Source organism: Leptonychotes weddellii, chromosome 6 (genome assembly GCF_054177405.1).
Source record: "Leptonychotes weddellii isolate Sample4059 chromosome 6, ASM5417740v2, whole genome shotgun sequence".
NCBI lineage: Eukaryota > Metazoa > Chordata > Mammalia > Carnivora > Phocidae > Leptonychotes > Leptonychotes weddellii.
This window is the reverse complement of record NC_138374.1, coordinates 96,113,058-96,140,657: the sequence shown is the minus strand read 5'-3', so window position 1 is coordinate 96,140,657 and position 27,600 is coordinate 96,113,058. Positions and strand designations below refer to the sequence as shown.

Below are 27,600 nucleotides of genomic sequence, written 5' to 3'. Positions count from 1 at the left end.
GGGACTCCACGATCATGACCTAAGCTGAAGGCAGTCGCTTAACCAACTGAGCCACCCAGGCGCCCTGCTCTCCCTTTTCAAAGCTTCCCTGCAGCTTTCCCTTTCTGAAGCCAGTGAAGATTATAGATGATGTAAAGAAAGTGAGCTATGTGATTATCGTAATCTGATTTTAAACTCGTGTCCTAAAACTCCTGTTCATCCTGCAGCGGATGCTACATCCTGCCACCGCTACGGATGGTTCTCGGCTTGCAGAGATCAGCCGTGATGCCGACTGCGGTATCAGAGCTTGCAGCTGGCCGTGCTTTTCCACTGCCCAGCACCCTTTGACAACTTAACGTTGAGGTCTCTTGCTAATGAAGCAAGGAGAGAAGCTCACACAACTAGCACTCTTGACAAGAGCTGTAGAATATTGATTGCATTTAAAAGTGAAAAGCAGAATCCAAAGTGAATTGAACAGGATTCTAATTTGCTTTTTAAAAAGGTCTGTCGATCAAGATATCCACTGATCTATTTGACAACACTGGTAATTGGGGATCTTATCTAAGGGGTGGGACCATAATCTGGGGCCTCATACTTGTTTTATGTTCATCCTTTTGCATGTGCTGATGCATGTACCCGTTTGCTGCCCATCATGACCCCCTGGAGCCATACCTCGGACCCCTGGACTGACCCCTGGATAGATTCTAACTGCCACACAGCCTGCCGCCCCATTTCAGTGGTCATCGTCCCATTCCCTAACGGCAGTTAGGGTTACTATTCCAGGAGGAGGAATGAGTAAGGGACAGGGGCTAGGTAGGGAGAGATAGGTAGGGGGCTAGGTGCTCAGGCTCACAGAAATCCCAAAAATGTGGCAGTGTGAGGAAACCAGAGATAAGGGAACAAACCTGCCCTAGGCATGTGGGGTGGGTATCTTTTTATGAAATCACCTGTGACCAGCAAGAATAACCAGACCCTAAAAAGGAAGTAAGCCATTGAAGGTGTTATGACTAGACCTTGCTCAGTGGTGATATCATTAGAGATGTTAAAAGGATTTAAGTTCCCTGGTTAGCTTTCTATAAAAGACCAACCCTAACGGCCCTCAATGGCAACCCTGTAGGGACCCTTCTCACTCTTGAGAGCTTTTTCTGTATCTAACTTCTATCGCTTTACTCAAAAAAAAAAAAGGGCTGTTGGTCGATGTTTTGATACAGAAATGTAGTGTTGGCATCTTGTATTCTCTTTTCATCATCATTTTGTCAGAGTTAGAATTGGCTAAAGTATATGATCCAGACGGAGCACCCAGAATGGCTTAGAAGATGCTTATCTCCCTGACTGACTGACGCTACTCGGTTTGCTGCATCCTTTTCCCACATGGCTTCTCCCAAGGAACTTAACTTTCTGTTCTCTCCTTGTTTGGCCCAAGAAAACCTCCCCCTCCTCTCCTCAGATTCAAATGAAGACCAAGCCTCAAAGGGAATTTTGCCGCCTACGATTTGACTTTATTTGTGGGTGATAATCTGAGTGACTGAGTTACTAGTCACTGGCATAGTGTATCTGCTTGCCTCCCCTTTACTCTTGCCTCTAAAATTAGGCTGTTAGCATCTGACTCACTTCCATCGTTCAGATCTGCAGTTTCGCGTTGGGCTGCTCGGAAAGCCAAACTGCTTCTTGACAGGTAGCTCCTGGCAGAGAGCAGGCACTCAAATATTTGTTGAATGAATGAGTGATGTTTACCGTTTGCAGGCCTCCTCCTCCCAGACACTTTTTGTTTTCTAGATTGGTTTTTTTGCTTGGTTTTGGATTTTCTCATGTTTGGGGGAAACAGCTAGAAAAGAGCATTAGCCCCATGAGAAAGCACCTGCCCTATGGGATGAAGAAGGGTTACATTTTTATACATTTAATGTGAAATCCCAACTGAATCTTTTCCTTTAAATCATGTGCTGACTTTTACTCAAAAGAGGAAAGATATTTTTCTTGATGATCTTCTACCACCTGCTGTTCTAAATATGTCATTTTATTTCTGACTTGACATCTTGAGCTCTGGCGCCATGGCAGAAATATGGTTGAGGAAAAGGAATGTCTCCAGGTTGAGGAGGTGCGAAGAGTCACCTGGTAGCATGCCCTTCTCTTCTTTGGCCCATTTCCCCTTGCCTTGCTTCCTGCTCAGTCTTTTTGTTTTCTAGCTTGTCTTCCATGGTCCTATTGAAAGATAGAAGCATTGAGTTAGAAATTGCAATATGTAAGTGTATCAGACCAACACATTGGATTCCTTATACTCACGCAATATATGCCAATTATAGCTCCGTAAAAATAAACAATACATAAAATTCCAATAACTGCCTATTTCCTTTTCTCTAAAGCAGGATATCGAAAGTGTGAACAGAAGATGACCTACATCAGTATCAGCTAGAATATTTGTTTAAAAATGCAGATTCCTAGGCCCTTTGCTCATCTACTGATCATAGGTCTTAGGGGATGAGGGTCAAGGGTCTGCATTTTTAACCAGAACTCTAGGCATTTATATCGTACTCTTTTGAGACTCAGCTGCCCTTGACCAATGATGCATTAAGTCCAAGTGAGGAAATTAAATAAAAGACAATTCCAAATGCATATACCTCGTGTGTAGACCTTTCCACTTTACAATAAAAATGCACACTTAAAAAATGTAATCACCACATAGAACTATGAACAGTGCTTGAAAATTAAGTGAAGGGCATTGGTTAAATTGTTTGATGACCGTAACTATTGTTGAAAGACAAAGTATATTTTTTAAAAAATGTTTCTTTGAAAAGCAAGCATTTGAGAACTATTATTTTTGCTTTTCCTTTGTTTTCAATGTTTATATGTTTCTGTGTGGACCTCAGCACCACCTTCTCTCTCTCTCCCTCTCCCCTCCCACCACTGCTCATATTCCTAACTCTCTCACCCCCCTCTCTCCCTGCCCCCTACCTTCCTCCCTCTATCCTTCCCCCCTTCCCATAACTCTTAAGTCCAGCTCCTCTTTTGATAGCAAGGCCTACCTTATGATCTCGTCTTTAGCACTTAAAAGAATGATTGTTGCAGCCAGATCTTCCTCTGAGACTTACTAGCTGGATGATATTAGACATATTGCTTAACATCTCTCATTTCCTGTTGCCTCAACACCGAAACAGAGCACTTAACCTTGTAGTGCCTTTGGGAGATTTAAACCAGACTAATGTGTGTAAAGCGCTTAACAGAGATCCTAGCAGTCATTACTCAACTGTTGGTTTTTATGGTTATGAATTTCAATGATTGCATGGGAAAGGTTGTGTTAAAGAGAAAAGTTGAGTCCTTAAGTTAGGAGATTTTTAAGTATTGTGATAGTTGTTAGGTTCTGAAGAGATACAGATGAGTAAGAGTTGATCCCTGCCCTCAAGTTGTTGAGTCTTGTAAGGAAAAGACAGATAAATGTATAATTACATCCATAAAATACAGTGTGTGCAATGTTGTAAGATGGTGAAGGACTCAATGGAACCACTAAGGAGGGAGTGATGAGTGTTTCCACTGCTTAGTGTCAGTTGCCTTGTTGCTATGTGAATATATAATGGGAAGAAACTTAAATAGCCCCTTTATTTGCCATTGCTTCTTTCTATTTAAAATGGCACCCACATCATGCCCTGACTCCAGCAGGCCTTTATGTACAAGAGAAAAAGCTGTCACTTCCTTGAGACACCCACTTCCATCTGATTGAATACTGCTATAATAAATACGGAAATATGTGTTGATCACTAATACAAATGCCAGCCCGCTAAGGGTTGTTCAGTGTACAACCTGTACAGCTATACCAGGCAACCCTATAACTACAAACAATAGTTATCTCACACCGACTTTAATTATTTTGCTTGGCAAATAAAGTAATTAGGATAATTTTTGTACTGTAGACAAGCACCATCATCCTGAACCCATGATCTTGTCACCATCATTGTCCTGGGGTGAAGGTTATACTGTAGTTAGCTGGGTGAGATTGTTCTCATCATTTAGTAGTTCCCCTGAGGTGTTGCTGATCATGTTCTTTAAGTGAATAGAGGAATTCTGAGTAAATCATCTCATAAAAGATTCCTTCTCACGGGGCTGTTACGAAGGGCAGGGACATAATACATAAGAAGTATCTAACCTGTAATGTTCTTCCGTTATAGCGTATGTTGTCTCGGACATTTTAAATATGCTACTGCAGATTCATTAAAAATAATCTGACAACACATATTAATAAAACCAAATTAGGGGGCGCCTGGGTGGCTCAGTTGGTTAAGCGACTGCCTTCGGCTCAGGTCATGATCCTGGAGTCCCGGAATCGAATCCCGCATCGGGCTCCCTGCTCGGCGGGGAGTCTGCTTCTCCCTCTGACCCTCCGCCCTCTCATGTGCTCTCTCTCTCTCTCATTCTCTCTCTCTCAAATAAATAAATAAAATCTTTAAAAAAATAAAACTGAAGTAGGAATTATGGATCATATTTTTTCTTCCTCCTCACTTGTGTTTACTGTCTACAGTTGACACTCCAGATCCGTACGTGGAACTTTTCATCTCCTCCACCCCTGACAGCAGGAAGAGAACAAGACACTTCAATAATGACATAAACCCTGTGTGGAATGAGACCTTCGAGTTTATTTTGGATCCTAACCAGGAAAATGTTTTGGAGGTCAGTGAATCATTTGCGGACCGTTAGATGGTCCTCATTCATGTTGAAGTTGGTGTTTGAGCTTGTCCCTTTCATGCCGTCTTTCTCCTTGGGCAGGTGTAGCTGGGGTCCAGCTGTGCAGCCTGGAACACTGGGCTCTAAGTGGTGTACATCAAGTGATGTGAGTGCCCAGTGGTAACGCAAGAGTTAGGTAGCGCTGGGAAGAATCTTTTATCCTCCTCGTGTGCTTTGGAGAAAACATATTTTCTGTTATAAAGAGGAGGGTCCAAGTACAACAGAAAAACAATATCATCAATGGATTCCTACTTTAAAATAAGTGAACTTTGTTAACGTAAAGTTTCTAACTGAAAATAATTAACCTGAAAATAAGTTAAAATAGATCTTTCCCAAAATGGTTACATGGATTTTCTACATTAATTTATTTCTCATACTCCAAAATAGCATTTCCCCTGGGGGCGGGGGGTAAGGTTCCATTTTTGAAAACATGATAATGATTAAGTCAATCAGGAAAGTGAAAAAGTTAATGACTGCCTTAGTGGCAAATGCGTCAGAAAGAAAAGACAAAGAATTATAACCAGTTGAATATTGAGGCCCTCAAATGACTATTAAATATCATTTGAGAACTTTGATTTTTTAAGTGTGGTGGAAATTTTCGATATAATATCCAAAGATCCAAGAGAAATTATATTCCTGTGTTCTACTTTTTAATCTCTACAGGTCACATTAATGGATGCCAATTATGTCATGGATGAAACTCTAGGGACAGCAACATTCCCCATATCCTCTATGAAAGTAGGAGAGAAGAAAGAGGTTCCTTTTATTTTCAACCAAGTAAGTGACACAACAGGATTATTTTTCAACCTTATGTCAGATAAAAATCTATTTATTCTGGGATCTATTTTATTTGTTTGTTGGAATGTTTCTTTTTTAAAGAGAAAATTTTGTGTCCCTTTTACTTCTTGTCCAAAGCTTTTTATTGTTCTGATATTTATAAGCTTTGATTGAAGTATTACACTAAATAATACAGAGACATTAATCTCTGTTGTTGCTCTAAGTGAGGCAATGGCTTTGGGCCCCCCACCCCCGACCCCACAGGAGGTCTAATAAAACTTTTGAGAAGATAAAGGAAGATGTAAAATCTGAGAGGAATGGCAGAGAGAAAGAGAGAGAGAGAACTCAAAAAGAAAACTGTTGGGGGGGCCAGTCATTTAAGCGTCTGACTCTTGATTTCAGGGCCCAGGTCATGATCTCAGGGTCATGGGATCGAGACCTGCATCAGGCTTCTTGTCCAGCAGAGAGTCGGCTTGGGATTCCCTCTGTCCCACTCCCTCTACCTCTCCCCCTCATTCATGTGTGCGCGTGCACGTTCTCTCTCTCAAATAAAAAAAAAGTCTTTTTTTTTTTTTAAAGAAAACTGTCGGAACATCCAAACTGTTCCAGAATTACATGTTTAGCAATAAATTAAGCCTCTGTGGAGGGATATTTCTGTCTCAGATAATCCTCAAATAATTAGGGCTGCAGCAATGAAAAGTCAGCAGGAATAGTCTTGGGTTTTGTTTTTTTTTACACTTCTAGGTATGCTGCGTTTCTGAAATGTCAATAATTTAGGAATCACAAAGCCCTAGAAAGATTACTAATACAGAGTAAACATTGGATTTTGAATTTTATAAGAAACTAATTTAGAAGTTTACAGTGAGAAATGTAAACAACTGATGGACCAGTATCCAGAAGGCTGGTTAATGTATTAATTTCTTGTTGGAAGAGGCTCTGTGTTTTTGCTTGTCCTTGGAATGACTTCAAATTGGCTGTCTTCCCCCAAACCTGCCTGGTCCTTAACTCTCACCTCCTTTCTGTTACTATCCCAAGTGACTTTCTCCTTCTCTGAAGCCCTAAGATAATTATCTATGGTATTCACTGGGACTGAGGCATTTAAATTGTTTGATTTCTTATCTTCCTCCCTCTCCCCATAAACTAAAATCCTATAGATCAGGAATACTGGTTATGCATGCCTAATTACAGAGCTAATGCATAGTTTATATTTACTGGATGAATGTATACCTATTTAGAAACCAACTTAAGCCCGAAGGTCTACCTGACCGGTTCATGCGAGCGGGGCAGCCCAGGTGCCTTGAGGACAGTCTAGTCCCACGTGCCCTGCTGACTCCTTCAGCTGCTCCAGGAAGCATGTCTTCTGTATGTCTTACTCCAGGGCCAAGAGATACACTGCCCACAGTTCTGTTGACTTTTTTTTTAAAGTTCTTGCATTCATCCCTCTTGTAAATGTTTATTGAAGTCCACTGTGTACCAGCCACTGTGCTTTGTGCAAGGAATATAAAGAAGAATAAGACACAGTAGGCTCTTCCCTCAGTTACCTCCATGTGGGGTAGAGGTGCGGTAGGGGTTGGGTTAGGAAGTGGGCAGAGGAGATAGAAACATGTGAGAAATGAAACCACCGTACGGTGAGATAAGCATCAATCAGGAATGTGTGGTAGGAAGACAGAATAAAGACAGACTGTTGTCAGGGGAAGCCAGCGACCGCTGCATACAAGTAGGTGATTTTGAATAGGTTGAAGAGTGAACATAGTGGTTAATGCCTTGGCATTTGAAGCTAGGTTATTTGGTGTTTAAATGTCAGCTCTGCCCCTTACTATCTGTTTCATCCTGGTGAAATCACTTAGCTCTTCCGGGCCTTGATCTACTCATCTGTAAAATGGAGATGATATCTCATAAGAGAGTTTATGATAACTCATTTATGATTAAATGACTTAATTTTACTTATATATAATATAGCCATATAATAATATATACTGTAATTATATTACATATACATATATTTTAAATACATTTAGATGTAATTATTTGATTATACTTTTTATAGTATATTACATAAGATATAAATTATATGTTACTTAGTTTATATATTTATTAAGTATAAAATTTGAAATGTATATGAAATGTATACGGTGGGCACCTGGGTGGCTTAGTCAGTTAAGCGTCTGCCTTCATTTCAGGTCATGATCCCGGGGTCCTGGGATTGAGCCCTGCATTGGGCTCCCTGCTTAGTGGGGAGTCTGCTTCTCCCTCTGCTTCTGCCTCTGCTCATGCTCTCCCTCTCTTTCTCTCTCTCAAATAAATATATAAAATCTTTAAAAAAAAAGAAATATATAATAATGCTTGGTTATAGAAATACATATCAATACTGTATGCACAGTCAGTCGCTGCTCAGAGTCTGCTAAGGTTTCTCTCTCCCTTTCCCTCTGCCCCTCCCCACTCTGTCTCTCTAAAATAAATAAATCTTAAAAAAATACTGTATGCACATGAATATATCCATACATAATTATACTTTTATATGGTTTATTACATAAGATATAATGTGTTGCTTAGTTTATGTATTTATTAAGTATAGAATTTATTATACATTAAATATATAATGATGCTTGGTTATAGAAATATATATCACTAATGTATGCACATGGATGTACCCGTACATATATATAGTGCTTAGAACATATTAAGCACTTTATAAATGCAAAGGCATGGAATCTTGAAAGAAGAAAGCAAGTCGGGCCCTGGCAAGTTACAAGGCCCTGCAGACACATGTTGATGCATGGTGGGGTAAAGTTTAGAGATGGTCAAAGGCTAATATCCCGCAACCTTCCTAAGGCGTGTCTCTAGGACTGGGTTCTCAATAAATGTTTATTGAGAGCTTTGTAAGCATGGATTGGCCTTTCCACAGTATGTTTTCCCCCATCTTCAGTCTGATTATGGGAGAAGATATTGGAGGGAAACATGCATTTCCTCTCCTCCTGTCATTTCCTATGGTTAGCTGTGTAACCTCCGGGCTCTAAAAAAGACTTTCTACATTCCTGAATTTAAAGTAGCTTACATAATTAGTTTCTTTAGTGCGGCTGAGAAAACAGTTGGCCAAACAGCTTTTCTTCATCACTCTGTTCTTTTTTTTTTTTTTTAAAGATTTTATTTATTTATTTGAGAGAGAGAATGAGAGAGAGAGCACATGAGAGGGCGGAGGGTCAGAGAGAGAAGCAGACTCCCCGCCGAGCAGGGAGCCCGATGCGGGACTCGATCCCAGGACTCCAGGATCATGACCTGAGCCGAAGGCAGTCGCTTAACCAACTGAGCCACCCAGGCGCCCCATCACTCTGTTCTTAAGAGACCTTTGAAGTTTGTATCTGAAGGACAATTGTTTGCGTTGGTGATCTGTGATGGTAAAGGGGAGAAAGGTAAAGACGCAGGGTTGGGTGGAGAGCCCTTGGCATTCCCCAGATCACGTGGCGTGCCCTGTGCACGCTCTCCAGCCTCACCTCACCTCTGCACCCCATCTTTCAGAGGAGCATGGGCTTCTTTCCAGTGTTTAAGGAGGTGAGAGAGAACAGACTGTGAGGGAATAGTGTGGGAAAAGAAGTTTTTAAACGATTCTTGAAGATGATTATAACAGTCTGGAACAATAAAGAAAGCACTTGGATTTGACAAAGAGAGAACACAGGTTTCCAGCCAAGACATTATTAACAAAAACTTCTTCAGAATTTTGTCATCCAAAAGTTAATACTGAGTCAACATAGAGTGATTTCTGTGGCCAGCAGCCAGCTAGAGAAAGAAAGGGAGTCTCCAAATGGAGATTGCCAGATTCCCACGGGCTTGCACTACCCACTCAGGGAATCGGGAGATCCATTCTCTCATTCTGTCTTGGTCACTAATCTCCCTCTAGAATGTTTGATTTGTCACTCTTTCTGCCTTATACTCTTCATCTCTAAGATAGAAGTTTTGATTAATGTAAGATCCTTTCTAATTTATAAGGTTCTGTGATCCAGAAAGAATACCTTTTTTATATGATCATTTTTATTCAAGAATTTTTAATTCTTTCCATTTTACGGATATGGAAACAAAACAATAATAAAAATCTTTCATTTTGTGTGCACCCAGGGACACACACACACAAAAATCTTCATTATGTGATTTTAAAATACTGACCTATCAGTAGATTCTTTTTTAAAGATTTTATTTATTTATTTGAGAGAGAGAACAAGAGAGAGAGCATGAGCAGGGCCAAGGGGTAGAGGGAGAGGGAGAAGCAGACTCCCCGCTGAGCAAGGAGCCCAATGCAAGACTCCATCCCAGGACCCTGGGATCATGACCTGAGCCAAAGACAGATGCTTAACCAACTGAGCCACCTAGGTGCCCAGTAGACTATTTTTTAATATGAGAATTTGAGCAGCTAAAATTTTGCAGCTAATACTTTGCTAAATGTTAAGAAAGCCACAAAAAGTTCATTTTCAAGGAACTAATAATCTGTTTGGAAAGGAGTAGACATTCATGTATAAACTGATAAGTAATACAGTAAGCAGTATCATGAGGCATCTATTCATTAATTTACTTACTTGGGCGTTATTAAACATTTATTATGTTCTAAGTAGTATTCTAGGTGATGGGCAAACAGTAGAGGACGTGCTCGATGATGTTCTGGTTCCCAGAGAGCTTGCTTTCTAATGGGGAAGGTAAATAGGATCAGAAAGCCAAGGACAATCAATACAATATCTGCTAGTACTGTGAGAAAAATAGAACAGAGGGATGTGATAGGGAATAGTTGGTGGGCAACTGAAGTTTATATAGTCAGGGAAGGCCTTTCTAAAGTGTTATATTTTTCTCCAAATGTTATTATAAAAATTTTCAAACATAGAAAAAAGTTGAAAGATTGTATAACTGCCACGTAGACTCTACGATTGTTTTACTGTATTTACTTGGCCACATATCTCTCCATCTATCCATCCATCAAACCATCTTACTTCTTAAATATTCATTTATTTATTTTAGAGAAAGAGAGGGAGAAAGAGGGTGAGGTGGGAAGGGGCAGAGGAAGAGGGAGAGAGAGTCTTAAGCAGACTCCTCGCTGAGCATGGAGCCCAACGTGGGGCTCAATCTCACAACCCTGAGATCACGACCTGAGCTGAAACCAAGAGTTGGCTGCTTAACCGACTGTGCCACCCAGGTGCCCCAAACCATCTTATTTTTTTGATGCATTTAAAAACAAATTGGAGAGGCGCCTGAGTGGCTCAGTTGGTGGGCATCTGACTCTTGGTTTCTGCTCGGGTTGTGGTATCGAGGTCATGGGATCCAGCCCTGTGTTGGGATTCTCTCTCTCCCTCTGCCTCTGCCCCTCCCCCCACTCCTGCGCTTTTTCTCTAAATAAATAAATAAATAAATAAATAAAATCTTATAAAAAATAAAAACAAATTGCAGACAGCACTATGTTTCACCCCTAAACACTTAAGCATATCATTAACTAGAGTTTAGTATTTATATAGTGTAATTTTAAGTGCCAAATAGTGTAGATAATATATACAGTGAGCATTATAAGAAGGAATTATTCATTCATTCATTTCACAAATAACTATTAAACACCTACTGATGCGTCAGGCAAGTCTTTAGGAACTACCTGTTCAGCATTGAACAAAACAATAAGAATCCCTCCTCTCATGGAACTCATATTCTACTTAGTAAGAGAGACAAGAAGCAAGATAAATAAGTAAAAGTTACTTGTGTTAGGTAGTGATAGCAGTAAGTGCTAAATAAACCAGGGAAGGAGGAAAGAGGTATTTATGTATGTAAAGGGGGTTGCAAATGCAGTTCCAAAAATATGGCTAAGAGCATCTCTGATGATATCGGGGTGGGGGGAGGCAGGGGGAAGGGGGGCAGAAGTTGCTCCGAGTAGAAAAGTCCTGCAGTGGAAGTTTGCCTGGTGTGTTGAGTAGCAGCACTGAAGAGAGTATGGCTGGAACACACAGAGGAAGAGTGGTAGGGATTGTGGTAGGAAATGAGGACAGGAAGGTGAAGGGGGATGGGGTTTCAGTGAGTTACAGTGGATATCAATGGTTTAGGCTTGTACTTAAAGGAAGGATGTGGTTGGATCACAAATGGGGTGGAAGGCCATTCTGGTGGGGAGAACAGCCTGAGCCTTTGCTCACAGTCATGGGACTCGGAAGGACCAGTGTGTTCAGGAAACAGTGTCTAGACCAGCGTGGTGAGGGCAGAGCATTCGTGCATAAAGGAAGAATAGGTACACAGGGGTCAAACTATGGCAGAGCTCAAATTTGAGGTGTTAGAATTTGGATGTTTTCCTACCCACAGCAGTGAGTTATGGAAGGTTTTTGACCCGGTAATAGGGAATTTCGAGCCAGCAGGATTTGGCTTCTTCCTCAGATGGATTAGTAAGCAGCAAGTTAGTAGGTAAAGAGACAGAGTCTGTTCCTAGTGAAAACAAAAGGGTTGATGCAGCTTTAGCAGACTTCTTCTGTGGCCAGGGACAAGTATGAGGAGTGCAGGGTGACTTGAGCTAAGTGAGCACAAGCAGCAACTCTCCGGTGTCTGCAAGAGCTGAATGGAATGATCGCTGGGGGCACTGAGGACCAGCTGCAGCCGCAGAGTGGGAATTTACAGCGGATCCGGCCCTTCCCAAGACTGATCTATTGCTCGATTTTTGAACTTTTTTTGTTGTTTATTATTATTTGTTGTTTTTAGGAAAAAGCCAATCTTAGGGCTGGATCCACATTTTGTTTTGTTTTGTTTTCTTGCTGGTATTTAGGGTTAGGTTGTGTTTATTGGAGTCACAAAGTGAGAGAGCATCACAGTTGTCATTTGAAAGAAACTGGCAGGACCTGCTGTTTTTGACCCCAGGCTCAGAGTCGGCCAGCCGCTGCCTGGGTTGGAATCATGATTCTGCTACTTAATTGCCCATGTGATGTTGAACTTTTTTTTTTTTTTTCTCTCTGCCATGCATCCTCATCTGTGAAACAGGGTTGTATATAGTACCTACCTCTTTTTAAGGTTGTGGTTATGGTTAAATTAATTAATACATGGAAAGCTTTAGAACAGTGCCTGGTCCAGTAAGCACTAAATAAATATTAGATATTCTTATTATAAATGGCCAGATTTAACTGTCATGTGCTTCATGAAACTGACTTACCTATTAAACTTAATTGTTTGAACTTACCAAAAGGAACATATATATATAAACATATATATATATAAATATGTAGAGCCTTTAAGTTTAGTGATCATTTGCTTTAGTGATCATTTCACACAGTTCAAAAATGCTCCAGTCACCCATTACTGAATATATCAATGTGAGGCTATGGGTTACAGAATCCCATTTTAAAGTGGAAAGATATAACATCTTCAGAATTTGCTGTGTTTTTTGTAAACAAAGTAGCCCACTTCAAGAGAATCTTAAAAATCCTGAGGTTTTGAAGTACGGTAGAGAAAGATTACACTTCTTTATTCTCTAGATGAAATTAGTTTGTTTTGGCCAATACCTTGAGGAAGATAGCCTCTCAAGCTTACGTGGTATGGTGTTTTTATTTGCCATCTTTATTTAGATGTTAGTGGTATTGTTTAAAAATAGCCATGTCTCATAGCTTCTGTGGCATCTGATTCTGACTGATTGCTTTCTTTGATTGTTGCTTATTCATGATTGTAAACTTGAAAATGAATGAGGTAGTTCTATAGAAGAGAGAGTGGCAAAGCTTTAAAAAGATGGTAGTTTTGATGCTGAGTTCAGAATGTGAAGTTAGTGTCAGGATGATTTCTTTGGAAAACTATGTCTTGATGTGTGAAGACTAGGACTACAGTTTAGCTGAGTGAATGACAAAGAGTTTGGAGGGGAAACAAGAGGACTATATACTTTTATGAGAAGTCTGGGGGATCTTTGGCTAAGATGTGAATGCTGTCAGATGGAGGCGGGTTAGAGTTCAAACAGAGGTTAAACAATTCCTGGCTTTAAGAGAGAACACATTTTTTGGGGGGGATGCTAGCAATGGAAACTTAAGTCTTTTTTGACACTTTCACAATTTGTAACTTTTAAATTATAGGGCCTTTTAGAATGTTCTTGTCTTCTTGGGTCCTCTACTGTACCTAAGTTCCATCAAGGAGTAGAATACATTTCAGCTTAATTATTATTGCATACCTATCCTGATACACATTAGGTGCTTGAGTCATTTTTGGATGAATGGATAAATGAATGCACTTATGAGAAATACAGGAAATCTGGGAAGTGGTCCGACAGGAATAATGAAAGTAAATTAAGTTTAAAAGGAGAAACTAGAGTGTGAGAGATTCCCATTTGGTTTGGTACTATTGCTCTGGGAAATCTGGTTTAGAATTTCCAATGTCTAAGTAAGGAAAAGGGACCTTAAATCAAGGAAAGAGAGATCATCCTCAAATGTAAGGAGGAACCCTGCATGATAGAGTGGAAGATGACTATAGGGGAAATAGTGTATTTTTTAATCTTTCAAATCTTTTAAACACCATTTGGGGGGCCGGAGGCACAATTATCCTGAATTCTTGGGTGAATGGATTAGATGATTCCTGGTAGTAAATGTGAATTTCATTTTATTAAGAAATCATATATGGGGGCGCCTGGGTGGCTCAGTTGGTTAAGCGACTGCCTTCGGCTCAGGTCATGATCCTGGAGTCCCGGGATCGAGTCCCGCATCGGGCTCCCTGCTCGGCAGGGAGTCTGCTTCTCCCTCTCCCGCTCCCCGCTCTTGTGCTCTCTCTCTCAAATAAATAAATAAAATCTTTAAAAAAAAATAAAAAGAAATCATATATGTTAACTAGACTTACTGTGGTGATCATTTTGCAATATATAACAATGTTAAATCGTTGTGTTATACATCTTAAATTAATATAATGTTAAATGTCCCTTACATCTCAATTTAAAAAATAAACATCATATATATTTTTAAAAGTGACTTTAGCAGTACCCCATTCAATTTTAAACTTGTGAAATTTACCTAGATGTGATCTGGCTTGTATTGGTGGAATTGTGAATTTCTGAATTCCTCTTGTGAGATCTACAGCTGCTTCCTTCTTCATTGGTTAGGGTTACAGTGTATGTAAACATGATTTTTAGTAAAAGTGGCCCTTATTTTTTAAATATAATTTTATTTTATCTTGTACAGGTCAGGTATATATAGATAAAGCAGAAAATACTCTGTTATTCTCTCAAAAGATGTAAATGATTATTGAATCTGCCTGGTGATCAGTTGCTGTTTTATTTTACTGGGGGGTGGGGGTGGTAGGGAAGAGTGCATTGACTCAGGAGGGATCAGAATTCAAAGTAATGTTTTATTGAAAGTAAAGGTTGTAAATGCTGGAGTATATTAATAAGCAAAGGCATAGCCTATTTGAAGAGCTCTTTATTAATAGGATAGATCCTCAAGTTTAAAAACATTTGTGTGCATCTTTTCATAATAATAATTTTAAACGACCTCCTTAATGCCAGGCACTATGCTTGTTGCTTTAACTTTATCATTTCAAAATGACCCTGGAAAGTTTGCAAGTGAGTTAGCAGGTTAGGTACTTTAAAAAGCTATTTTTAAGGGGCACCTGGGTGGCTCAGTCAGTTAAGCGTCTGCCTCCAGCTCAGGTTATGATCTCGGGGTCTTGGGATCAAGTCCCGTGTCTGGCTCTCTGCTCAGCAGGGAGTCTGCTTCTCCCTCTCCCTCTGTGCTCTCTCTCTCTTGCTCTCTCTCTCAAATAAATAAATAAAATCTTTTAAAAAATAAATTATTTTTAAATCTAAAGTGGCTTCTTTATATAGTTTCTCTCCTCTAGGTCCTTACCTTCTCCCCCGGGTGAACATCTCCCATTGTAAGCATCTAAAATTGCTTTCCACTGTGGAAATCAAAGATGAGATTGTTGTTTTCCAAAAGAATGTACAATGAGTACAGTCTGCTTCTTACATTTATAATTCCTAGAAGAGGTGGAGTTATTCTCATTTGTCTGGCTTCTAGCTAGGTGTTACGGGGTTGGGGAGAGCCAGAGAGACTGGATCACCTTTCCTTCAAATTGCTTTGAGACTGCAAGCAATGTGGAAGACCGTGATGCGGTGTGTGGGAAGGAATTTCCAATTCTTGTTTAATGCCTCACAGGAAGTACATGTTTTTGTGGCTATTGCATCTGAATGACATGTTTCAGGTTAAAAAGTGTGGGGAGATTGTAAATGTCAGTCTTCATAGCATGTCTGAGCATAGCACATCAAGTGGGAGAGTTTAAAATTTCCTTCAGATGGTGGGTGATCCACTTGGGCCACATGTGGAAGTGAGGATCCCAATCCATGTGATAATTTCCACCACAACACATTCTGTATTACTGTACGTGGCGGGAAAATCCTGTGTCTTCCCTTCTCTCATCCTGCCTTCATTTAAGAAGTCTTATCAGTCAGTCTTCTAGGATTATGAATGTCCAAGAAGCACTGTGGGTGGCTATAGAAGGGACATTCTGTGGAGAAGACAAATATGACCATGAACATAGCACAGTTGATTTTCCTTTTATTTATTAAGTTGTCAGGACAAGTAGGCATTAGATATAGCCAGGCATTGATTATCTTAATAGCTAAATTGCTTAGGGACCTGCCAGTTGGGGAGCCATCTTTTTTCTCAAGTCTGTCATCATGTGGCACATTGGACTAAGAAGCCCATTCCAGCTTTGAATCTTTCCATTGGTTAGAATACTTCACGAAGAGTTATAATGTCGTTCTTTGAGTTTCCATTCTTCCATAGTGTTTTTGCCCTCTGGAGATGAAAACAGTAAATCTAAGTCTTGTTTTAATACCAGCTTTCATATATTTTTTTGGGAAAAAAAAAAACAGACCATGTTTTACCCATGTCTTGTTTTTTCACTAAATAACCAAAGCAACCTCATTCACTATAAAGTTTTCCAAGCCCTCTTTGGGAAAGACTCCATTTGAAATTTAGAAATAGGGAACAGACACGATGTGCTGCTGAGGTGTGGTCTGAGCAGGTCTACCACTGGTAGAACAGACAGCAGCTCCATTAATTGTTTAGAAGCCAGTCACCTTTTTGACTTATAACTGAACTCTGATTCATCGGGGCATGTGTAATTCCATTTGTACTGGGATTCTTGATTATTTTGTTAACTTCAAAGTAATTTGATATGCTGCCTTGATGAATAAAGGTCATAGGATTCCAGAGGAACTGCTATGTGTGTTAAACTAACCCATGATTTTATGTTTAGCAGCAATGAAATGTTTCTTGACACGGAAAGATTGCCTCATGTGCTCCCCTCACACTCACATGCACAGTAATTCAACAGGTATCTATTGATTATGTGTTGAATACCAAACACTGTGAAATGAACTGTAGTAGAGATCTATATAAGATAAAGCTTACAGTTTAGTGGGAGAGGCAAATTCTTGTACAGATGATTTCAGTACCTTTTTCTTATTCATAAAATGTAGTCCTGAGAATTAGCCATGAACTTATTTTAACCTTTTGGAAAGCTCCTTCTAGCTTGTTTTTTTCCATCCTCTGAAACCAAAAAGAAAACAAAGCCAATAATCTATAGCATTTTATGTTGCTTCCAAAAACATCTTCTTCACTTTTAAGAGGCATATCCGAGTTCTGTTCTATCCGAAGGTATTGGGCAGGTTCACTCTTAACTATATTCTATGGTAACTGATATAATAAAAATAATAGCACCATTTTACAATTATGCAGCAAACTTCAAAACATTTTCTCATTTGGTTCTCATAACAATCTAAAATTACATTATTGATAACTAATGGCAGGGGTAGTACAGAGAAGGTCTTTCCATACAACAGATGTATAGTCTCTGGAAAGACACCTTTTAATATCCCTTCTTCTCTGTGGATATTAATCACTCTCTTTTCCGTTAAACCACAGTTAGCCCACTGGCAGGATGGGGTCCTCCCATAAATTTGGTTGGCTCACAGTGTTGAAAAAATGAAAACCTGAGCCCACCTCCCATCTGTAGATATTTCCTGAGCTGACCACAGTTGGCTGGCCCCTGGTCCTGCTGCCACCTTGGAGAGGTGTTCTGTCTCCAGTTTATTACAGCCCACACTTGTCACAAATGCACCTGTGTGTATTTTCACCCAGGCTTTTTTGGCCCAGGAATAGTTCCCGAATAATAGGCACATATTCATAGTTTTTAGAGCTCAGGCAATTTTTAGGTTTCACGCATAATGATTGTAGAACTCAACTACTTCATTTTAGTGAACGAGGAAAACAACTATGCAGAGGCAATTCTTATGTTTATTAAAATGACTGATTAGACTTATATTGTGAAAAATAGCAAAAAATATATATATATATATATTTGTTGAAATACATCCATAATTTAGGGTCTTCATGAAGCTATGTTACTTTTATTTTTAGGATTCTTTTAGGTTAAAAATAATCTGGCACTCAAAAATTGTTTTGACCTTGTTTGCATTATATGTAACACACATCCATTTTATGACTTAATCTGATTAATACATCTGTCCTAGGTCACTGAAATGTTTCTGGAAATGTCTCTTGAAGTTTGGTAAGTACATTTATTTCGTTGGGTAGAGTGATCCACTGACATTTTAATTGTTAAAGGGTAAACTTCTAAAATATGAAATAATTCTGACAGCTGTATAAAAACACATTAGACTTTTCTTTAGCTCTTCCCTAATAGCTACTGCATCAAAAAATAATAAATTTAATATCTTTGCTTAATTTTCCTATAGTTTGGTCTTGGAATAATAGAGTTTAGGGCTTATAAGGTCAATAATAAGAGCTTTTAGAGAGTCCTCCCTAAGGTTCATTTCCCATAGAAATGAACAAATATGGTTATTTAAGTCTCTTTTTCATTGTTGATTCAGATAGATATTCAAAAACATGAAAGTAAACATAAACAGGAAACTATAAAAATGAAAAACTGAAAATTGAGACTGTTTTTCTTCATGGAGATCAGCAGGACTACTTTAGTAAAGTTCCATGAAGCATGTTGCTCTTTCAAAGTGGTCTCCAAAAAAAATGTTGGGAAATCATGTATTTATTTTCAAATGGTGCATCTTAGAGGAGTCAGGCCTACCTGGAGAATTAGCTGGATCTAACGCTGAGTTCACTACATCCCACCTCCCTCAAACTTTCTGCGTCTCCTTGAACTTCCCTGTTGAAGTGGGTTTTACCAAAGTAACTAGTACACATTTAATTTACCCAAACATCACATGTATTAGTATAATATTCTCTTATCGTGTGATTTGCCAAATGAATGAGAATGGATACATTGACATTGGGTTAGGTATTTCTTTCTCTTATTTTGGTTCCTGTAACATGTTGCTTCAACTTAGTAAATTATTACATAAATTACTACTGTCCCTCAAGATATGTCAGGAAGTATCAAAGGACAGTCCAAGTAATTGAGTTGTGTTATTCTGCATTGTGTTGATTCTTGCTTAAAGTAGTATGTTTTATAGCATGAGGTTAGAAAAATTTTTGTTATTTGACAAGGAAGTCATGCTATTTATCTTAGGAAATGGTCTTCACTGCTGTAATTAGGCCTATAACATGTAAAAGAAATTCACTTTAACAAAGTGTAGTTATCAAAAAATGTAGGAAAAAACTCAGCTAAATAAGGTACATGTGTCCAGAAGCAATTTACTATATGTTTATAATGAACTTTAATCAAACTCTATTTTTTTTTTTTTTAAAGATTTTATTTATTTATTTGAGAGAGAGAGAGAGCACATGAGAGGGGGGAGGGTCAGAGGCAGAAGCAGGCTCCCTGCCGAGCAGGGAGCCCGATGCAGGACTTGATCCAGGGACTCCAGGATCATGACCTGAGCCGAAGGCAGTCGCTTAACCAACTGAGCCACCCAGGCGCCCTCAAACTCTATTTTTATATGTTCATTTGTCTTGACTCTGAAATGGAAATGTTCTTCAAAGAAAAAGTCAACTTTCCATGGCATGTCTTCCATCAGATATAAAACAAAATCATGAAAGAAATTTAGAGTTAAAGATAATATATGAGGGGAACCTGGGTGGCTCAATCCGTTAAGCATCTGCCTTCGGCTCAGGTCATGATCCCAGGGTCCTAGGATCGAGCCCTGCATCGGGCTCCCTGTTCGGCTGGGAGCCTGCTTTTCCCTCTCCCTCTGCTGCTCCCCCTACTTGTGCTCTCTCACTCTCTCTCTGTCAAAAAAAAAAAAATCTTAAAAAAAAAAAAGATAATACATGAAAGAAGAAATAAATAAATGAACCAAGCTTCTCTTACTATATTTATAAAATTACTCAATATTTTGAATTTTCTTTTGCATTTCATGCTAATATCTTCTAAACATCTACGTTTATTGCTTTGTTCATAGATTTTTTTAAAAAACTAAGATAATGATTAGCATAGTATATTATAAGGAACATGAGTTCCAGAATGAGAAGTCCTAGTTTTAAATCTGCTTCTTGCTAATTGTGTGAACAGTTGAAAGATTTTTAATCACGTTTTTACTCATTTGTAAAATAAGAAAACAGTGCATTATAAGCATATCGTGATGATTTAATGACATGTCCTTTAGAAAAAGCAAAAATTGTTTTATATTAATATAAAATAGAAAAGTTTTCCACATGTGCACCACATGTTCATAGTAAAACTGTAATAGTTTACAGAAATTAGAAGCAACCTCAGTGTTCATGGATAAATAAATTACACTCTAATCATATAATGGAAATACCCCATAATAGTAAAAATGTTTGAATTATTTCTATTTATATATCTGTTTATGTGAATCTCAAAAACAAAGTGTTCCATGGAGAAGAAATTACAGAGTACATACAGTTGATAGCATTTATAAAAAAAGTTAAAAACCCATAAAATTCTATATATCATTTAGAGATATAAATATATACTGTAAAATTATAAATTAATACATTGGAATACTGAAGAGCAAGTCTAAGGTAATGGTTACTCTAAGGAGCAGAAAAGGAAACACAATTGAGGTGGGTTCACAGAGACAACTGTGCAGGTGAGATTTTTATTTCTTAAAAATGGTTAGAAGGTACTCAACCTAATATATTACAATAAATAATAACAATAGAGAGTTTACCCTAAGGCTTGACTTAAAAAATGCTCCTTCACTCCTATCTCTTTTCCTCCTTGTTACCTAAACCTCATAATAATCAAATTTAATAACTGTGTAATCTGTGCTTTAATATACTATACTGACCATTTTTTATTATTGGATAATATGGTTAAATGATCCTTTCAAAATTCACAGTAAAATAGAATTACTCAGTCAAAGGGAATATACATTTTAATTATTTTTGGTGCTCATTCGCTTAATCACTTTCAAAAGTGTTTTGCAAATTTTTATTCCCAAAATGAACTTATGATAACAGTGTTACTTTGCCTTTTCCAGGTACTGGAAAATATCATACTTCAAATGTTTCTTAAAAACTATTAATAATAGCAGTATTTTTAAAATTTGCTAGTGAAACTAAATATTCTTGTTTTTTATTTTTAATCATACATGCTCTTTTGTGAGTTGTCCATATTTGTCTTTTGGGAAGTAGTAATTAAAATATTATTTGCAATGATTAAAGATCATTACAGAGTACACAGCCCAGAGACTATGGAGTGTCTTCTTTTGGAAGAAATACACTGAATAAGGGGCACCTGGGTGGCTCAGTGGGTTAAGCGTCTGCCTTCAGCTCAGGTCATGATCCCAGGGTCCTGGGATGGAGTCCCGCATCAGGTTCCCTGCTCAGCGGGGAGTCTGCTTCTCCCTCTGCCCCTCCCCCTGCTTGTGCTTTCTCTCTTTCTCTCTCAAATAAGTAAATAAATAAATAAAATCTTTAAAAAAAATACACTGAATTAGGAGAAATGATACTTCAACTTAATTCATTCTGAAGGGAAAGACTTACTTTTATGAATAGTAAAGAGACAGTATTTGATTAGCGAACTTCTTGCTTTCTACATTTGGATTTCTTCCCATCACGACATAGATTTCTGGGTTTTCTTGTTCTGGTTTTTTTTTTTTTGTTTTTTGGGGGAGTTTTTTGGTTTTCTTTTGTTTTTTTTACCAGTAGCTGGTTTCAGAGTTCAGTATTGGACCTGTAACATTTATGAGGCATTGTTGAGTTGTGGAAAAGACATCACATATTTGCTCTGTGATCCTAACCTCTCAGAGCTTCAGTGTTTTTGATCTGTGATACGGAGTTATAAAAATAAAATATTATATAATAATGTGTAATACTTATTCCCATTATTTCTGCAGTGATACATACCTATATATCTAGTGTGGTTTCTGGCATAGTATAAGTATCTGAGAAGTTGCTGCTGCTGCCATTATTAGAAAGGAAGGGTGTACAAATGTAAGGGTCCTGAAATCCTCCAGCCATAGGCTTATTTGTGGTTGTCTAAACTTCTACCATTAGAAGTTCCTCTTTTGGTCACAGGGGGACATCTCTGAGACAGGGCAGTTCATTAAAGATGGTATTTCTACAGGTGTGCCTCTCAGAACACAGACTCTTTGGAATGTTAGTGTTATGTCATGGAGAAGTGGGGGATGGAGGGCCAGGGGAAGGCATTCTTGATCATGTACAGTGCGGGAAATACTGTGCCAAATAGATGTAAACAGGTTTATTCTCTGAAGCACTTCCTGAAGTCTTGGCTATGATAAGATGAATTTACCAGGGTCTGTTTGTTTGCTTGTTTTTTTAAAAACATCTCCTACTCCTTATTATCTGGACACATGCCTTGGAACCCGCAGCTTTAAGACATCCATCATTTTATACCCTTGTTTCGGGTTCCCTTCTAGTAAATGGCTTGAGGGGAGCAATGAGCATATATCAGCAAAGCTACTGGGGACTGGGTGATTTTTAACAAGGCTACCGGGGACACTGGCTCATGACTCTGTGTTTTTTATACAGTTCATCCCCAGACCTCCGATTCAGTATGGCTCTGTGTGATCAGGAGAAAACTTTCAGACAACAGAGAAAAGAAAACATAAAGGAAAACATGAAGAAACTCCTGGGTCCAGAGAATAGTGAAGGCTTGTATTCTACACGTGATGTGAGTTGGAAATGTTTCGAATGTTATTGTAATTTAATAGTCATGTTGTTAGTACTCTCTCCCAAATTGCACCCAAATGTGGAAATACTGAAATTGATTGAGCATTATATCTTCAGCTTTTTAAGATAAGGTAAGTGTTTTGTAAATACAAATTCTTTGAGGAAGATCATCACAGATGCTGCCCATATTTAGTAATATTGATCAGATAGAGTTTTAAAAAGATGCATAGGCATACTTGTGCACAAACGAGAGGTTTATTAGTAAGAAAAGTTTAGCCTCAGATGTAAAAGGATCATTGAAATTTATTTGTATTGTTTTTTAATTGAAGTATAGTTGACATACAATGTTACATTAGTTTCAGGTGTACAGTATAGTGATCCAACAAGTCCACTGGTTACGCTGTGTTCACAAGTGTAGCTACTATGTGTTACCATACATTATTACAATATCACTGATGCTGTTCCTCGTGCTGTACCATTCATTTCCGTGATCTATTCATTCCATAACTAGAAACCTATACCTCCCACCCCCTTCACCCCTTTTGTCCTTCCCTCCAACCCCCTCCCCATGGGATCGTTGAATTAACTTTATTTTTTTTTAAGATTTTATTTATTTGAGAGAGAAAGAGCAAGCACGAGCAAGGGGAGGAACAGGCAGAGGGAGAAGCAGACTCCCTGCTGAGCAGGGAGCCTGATGCGGGGCTCCATCCCAGGACCCTGGAATCATGACCTGAGCTGAAGGCAGACGCTTAACTGACTGAGCCACCCAGGCCTCCCTGTAACTATTCTTTGGGTGTTCATTTCCTTATGAAGATTCCTATGTCACATAAAACTTACCTTAAATAAATCCGTATGCTTTTCTCCTGTTAATCTCTCTTGTCAGTTTAATTTTCAGACCCAGCCAGGGACCTTAAGAGGGTCAAGGAAAACCTTTCCCTCCCCTACAATGGCAGGTCCTCCTGTAATTGAAGACTGTTAGTTGGTCAGGCCTAGAGGAAGGAAAGAGTTTGCTAGGGGAGAAAAAAAAAAAAAAAAAGCAGGAAATGGCTACCTCTGTTAATTTCTGGCCATCAATTTCATTTGCAAAACCCTGTCTTGCACTCTGTGTTTCCCTGCCTCGCTGCTTTCCAGTTATTTGCAATAATTATTTCTTTCACTCCCAGCTGCTGATCTACCCTCTGTTCCCCTCACAACTGATAGACTTGCCTCCTAATGAAAGAGAGGTCAGTAGGCATCAGATGACAGAACGTTCCTTTCTTGCCAGAGGATTAACATATTCCATAAATTATGCTATTCTTTGCTGCTTCCCTCTTGAATTCCATGGAGGAAACAGCTCCTCTTTCAAATGCAGATCAACTGCAGATATGATTGCCAGCCCCAAACAGGAGCCCTATCAATTGTCTCAATTGTCCAGTCCTCCCAGGACCACTCCCCTCCCCCAACTTGTCTGCCTCTACCTCTTTATGAATTTTTACTGTAAAAATACCAACTCCGACACAAAGGGGAGAAAGGGAACAACCACAAAGTCTGCCTGGAATGTACCTTCCCTTCTCCTGTCTCTCCATTTCTCTCCTTATGTTCACAGACTTCTCCAAGTTCCTACACCATCTCGTCCTCTTTCCTCACTTTCTCAGGCTTCTGACCTCATGATTCTGCTGTGGTTGCTCTACCAGTCGCCCGTACTAATAAATGCAAAAGATCTGGCCCTGTCTCCCTCAACCCAGTCGGTGCAAATGACACTCGTCTCCCTACTTTGTGAAACATTCTCTACCCTTCATCTCCTGCCTCCTCTTTGTTTTCATCTTGCCTCTTTGGTGCCCTGTAGAGGATCTTCCCCCCGTGCATTCTTTAAATATAAGAGATCTTCACCCTAGGCTCTCTTTCTCCTCATTCTGCGTTCTTAAGAATTTTCTCTCCAGGGACGCCTGGGTGGCTCAGTTGGTTAAGCGTCTGCCTTCGGCTCAGATCATGATCCCAGGGTCCTGGGATCGAGCCCCGCATTGGGCTCCCTGCTCCGCGGGAAGCTTGCTTCTCCCTCTCCCACTCCCCCTGCTTGTGTTCCCTCTCTCGCTGTGTCTCTCTCTGTCAAATAAATAAATAAAATCTTAAAAAAAAAAAAAAAGAATTTTCTTTCCAGGGGCACCTGGGTGGCTCAGCTAGTTAAGCGGCTGCCTTCGGCTCAGGTTGTGATCCCGGAGTCCTGGGATCGAGTTCCGCATCGGGCTCCTTGCTCAGCGGGGAGCCTGCTTCTCCCTCTCCCTCTACTGCTCCCCCTGCTTGTGCTCTCTCTCTGTCAAATAAATAAATAAAATCTTTTTTTAAAAAAAGAATTTTCTCTCCCTTGCATGATGTCACCCAGCACCTGTGTCCGAAGAACTTCCCATGTAGATCAAGGACTTAAAACCTCCCTTCTGAGCTTCAGAGCTGAACATCTATGCACCTGCTTGATTTCTTCACTGGTATCCCTCCCATCTCAAACTCAGCACGTCTAAAGGGGAACACAACACCTGTCTTTTCTGCAGTTCCACCCAAGCCTGTTCTCCCTCTCCCTACCTTCTTGTTCGCTTTCAAACCAGAGCTGAAAATCCTTCCACTGCTCTCAGGATTGGCCTCCCAGCATCTCTCCAACTCCCATTTTTTCCAGTTCACACCACACTCCTTCATTGGGTTAACTCCACATCTCCTCAGAACCCTTCCCCAGCTGGTGCCTTTCCAGACACTGTTCCTTCTCCCTGTAACGTGCTTTCCCTGTACCTGCCCTCTCCCCACCCCACCTGCTTTTCAGGTAACTGGCACCTTCCCTCCCGTTTTTTAAGCAGTACATATGTAGCTTCTTCTGGGACTGTCCCAGTCACCAGCAGCCTCCATCCTTCCCCCCATGTCCATTAGGTCTCGGTTATATTCTCAGTGGCACAAATACGCACCTTATCTTCTCAGCATTGATGACACTCGGACTTAAAACATATATGTACAGATACTCATTTCATGTCTGTTTTCTCCAGTGGAATATAAGCTTCATGAAGATCAGGACAGTGTCTGTGTTATTTACCTTCATATTCCCAGCACCTGGCATGGCTCCTAGCACATGGTAGACACTCAGTAAATCTTGTGTTGTGTGAGTCAGGGCACAGATTTGGGCAGGGCTTGGTGCTGCATCCAGGGGATGAATTAACTAGGGAGAGGGATCAGGGACTCAGAACTGAAGAACACAGTATCGGGTTGTTATGGAGGAGGCACAGGTTGAGGAGAGGGTTTGGATGAAAAGATCCCAGTTTGAACTGTTCCATTTAGAAATGTATGTGGCACATACTGGTGCAAATGTCCCGTTAGCCTTTGTCCTCAGGTTTTCCTTTTGCAAAGGGAAAGTTGCTGCTGCAACCGCCCTATGGATTCCTTGTTTTGTGGGAAAAGGAGTCTTCCTGGGAAAATGAAACTTGGCCTAATATTCATACAAATTGGCTTTTCTGCAACAGATGGAGAATGAAGTAATTATGTTTCTCTCTGGAATATTCTTCAAAAAATGTTAAACTCATGTTTTTGGAAGTCATTCTTGGAATTAAAGCTGTTACTGTAGTTGTTTTTGGTTGGCCTAGAGTTTTTTTCTCTTGTCCAAAATAATTAGTTTAGATATATTCAGAACCACCCAGTCCCACAACACACATGATAGTTTCCTGTTTTTATGTTACTCCGTGGTCAGGGGTCTCTTAAGCTCCCAATTCCCTTGCTCTCTGATGAGCCTTCACCTTCTAGTCAGTTCTGGCTAATCATCCTCCTTACAGTATGTGGAACAGGCTGTCATGGCGGCTCAACAAAGAAAGAACAGTCCTACTTAATTCTCGGTGCAGGGACTGTGCTTGTCTTGTTCCCAGTGTTCAACAAACAGACAGCATCCAGCTTAGGACTTCAGTGTCAAATTAAAATGTTGAATACATTTGGGCACTATAAACTAGGACACATTCCTTCCCTTCTGTGCTTCACTTGTAAAATGGAGACTATGTCTCTTATTAGGTGAAAGGATAAGTACTACTGCTTATAAGCTTCCAGCACAATCTGTAAGGGCACATAGTAGTTGCTCAATAAAATAGTAACTATACTACTTGAGTGTTGCTGTTCTGCTGCATAACACCCGAGGGCAATCATTGTTAAATTCAATAAAATCTTAGCTTTTCTGTCTATAAGACATATTATGATGAATTAGTCAAATAATTAAGGTGCCTCATAACCCTCTTAAGTACTAAGACTTTTAAAAATATGTATTCTTGGGACACCTGTGTGGATCAGTCAGTTAAGCATCAGCCTTCAGCTCAGGTCATGATCCCAGGGTCCTGGGATCGAGTCCCGCATTGGGCTCCTCGCTCAGCAGGAAGCCTGCTTCTCCCTCTGCCTCTGCCCCTTCCCCACCCGCTTGTGCTTTCTCTTTCCCTCTCTCTCTCAAATAAATAAAATCTTAAAAAAAAAAAAATGTGTTCTCAATAAAAAAAGTTTTAAAAATTTATCGATTTGAATCATTTGGAGGGAAGTCTTTCTAAAATATGTCACTCCTTGCCCAGATTGAACTGATCTGAATGTTCTCATGTCTGTTTCATTTGCAATCAACTGCCATTTCTCCATGCTTTATGTGTTTCCTTGAAGTAATTTCTTCAAACCACTCCTTTCTCTTTCAGCTTTATTGTTGTGGAATTCAAATCTGATAAGCAAGCTTGTTGTTAAAACAGTGTCTCTGATTAGTGTAATTTCTCTATGAATAGAGGCCTGGAATCTTTCCTGTGAGTAAGATCTGTAAGACTGAGTACATGGGGATTTTTGGCATAGTTGGATTGTTTAGAGGCCATTCTTATAAATTTTCTTGTCTGAAAATAGCTTTTGGTCAGATGAAGTTTCCAGATTAGAGTCTTATGTGAAGGGAAATGCTACTCTATAGTTTTTGTTCCCTAGTAACTGACCATAACAAAGCCAAGCTGGTTGGGGGACTAAAATCTAAGAATTGGAATAGTGGGGAAGCAAGAGAAGGGAATTCTACTTTAACCTTCATCAGAGAGTAAAAGAGAAAGTGTTTCAAGGCAGACTATATGAAATAACTTCAGTTTAAACAGAT

The 27,600-nt window shown here is 39.5% G+C and overlaps 1 protein-coding gene across 1 annotated transcript in view; it reads left to right on the top strand.

Annotated features, from left to right (window-relative positions):
* The first annotated feature begins 264 nt into the window (after positions 1-264).
* The window catches only part of PLA2G4A (phospholipase A2 group IVA), an 88,732-nt gene continuing 61,396 nt past the window's right edge, over positions 265-27,600 (top strand). Inside the window, exons 1-5 of the mRNA XM_081823191.1 lie at positions 265-276; positions 4,435-4,635; positions 5,353-5,466; positions 17,963-18,000; positions 22,365-22,506. Coding sequence (XP_081679317.1) covers positions 265-276; positions 4,435-4,635; positions 5,353-5,466; positions 17,963-18,000; positions 22,365-22,506 — 507 coding nt within the window. The remainder of the gene's footprint in view (positions 277-4,434; positions 4,636-5,352; positions 5,467-17,962; positions 18,001-22,364; positions 22,507-27,600) is intronic.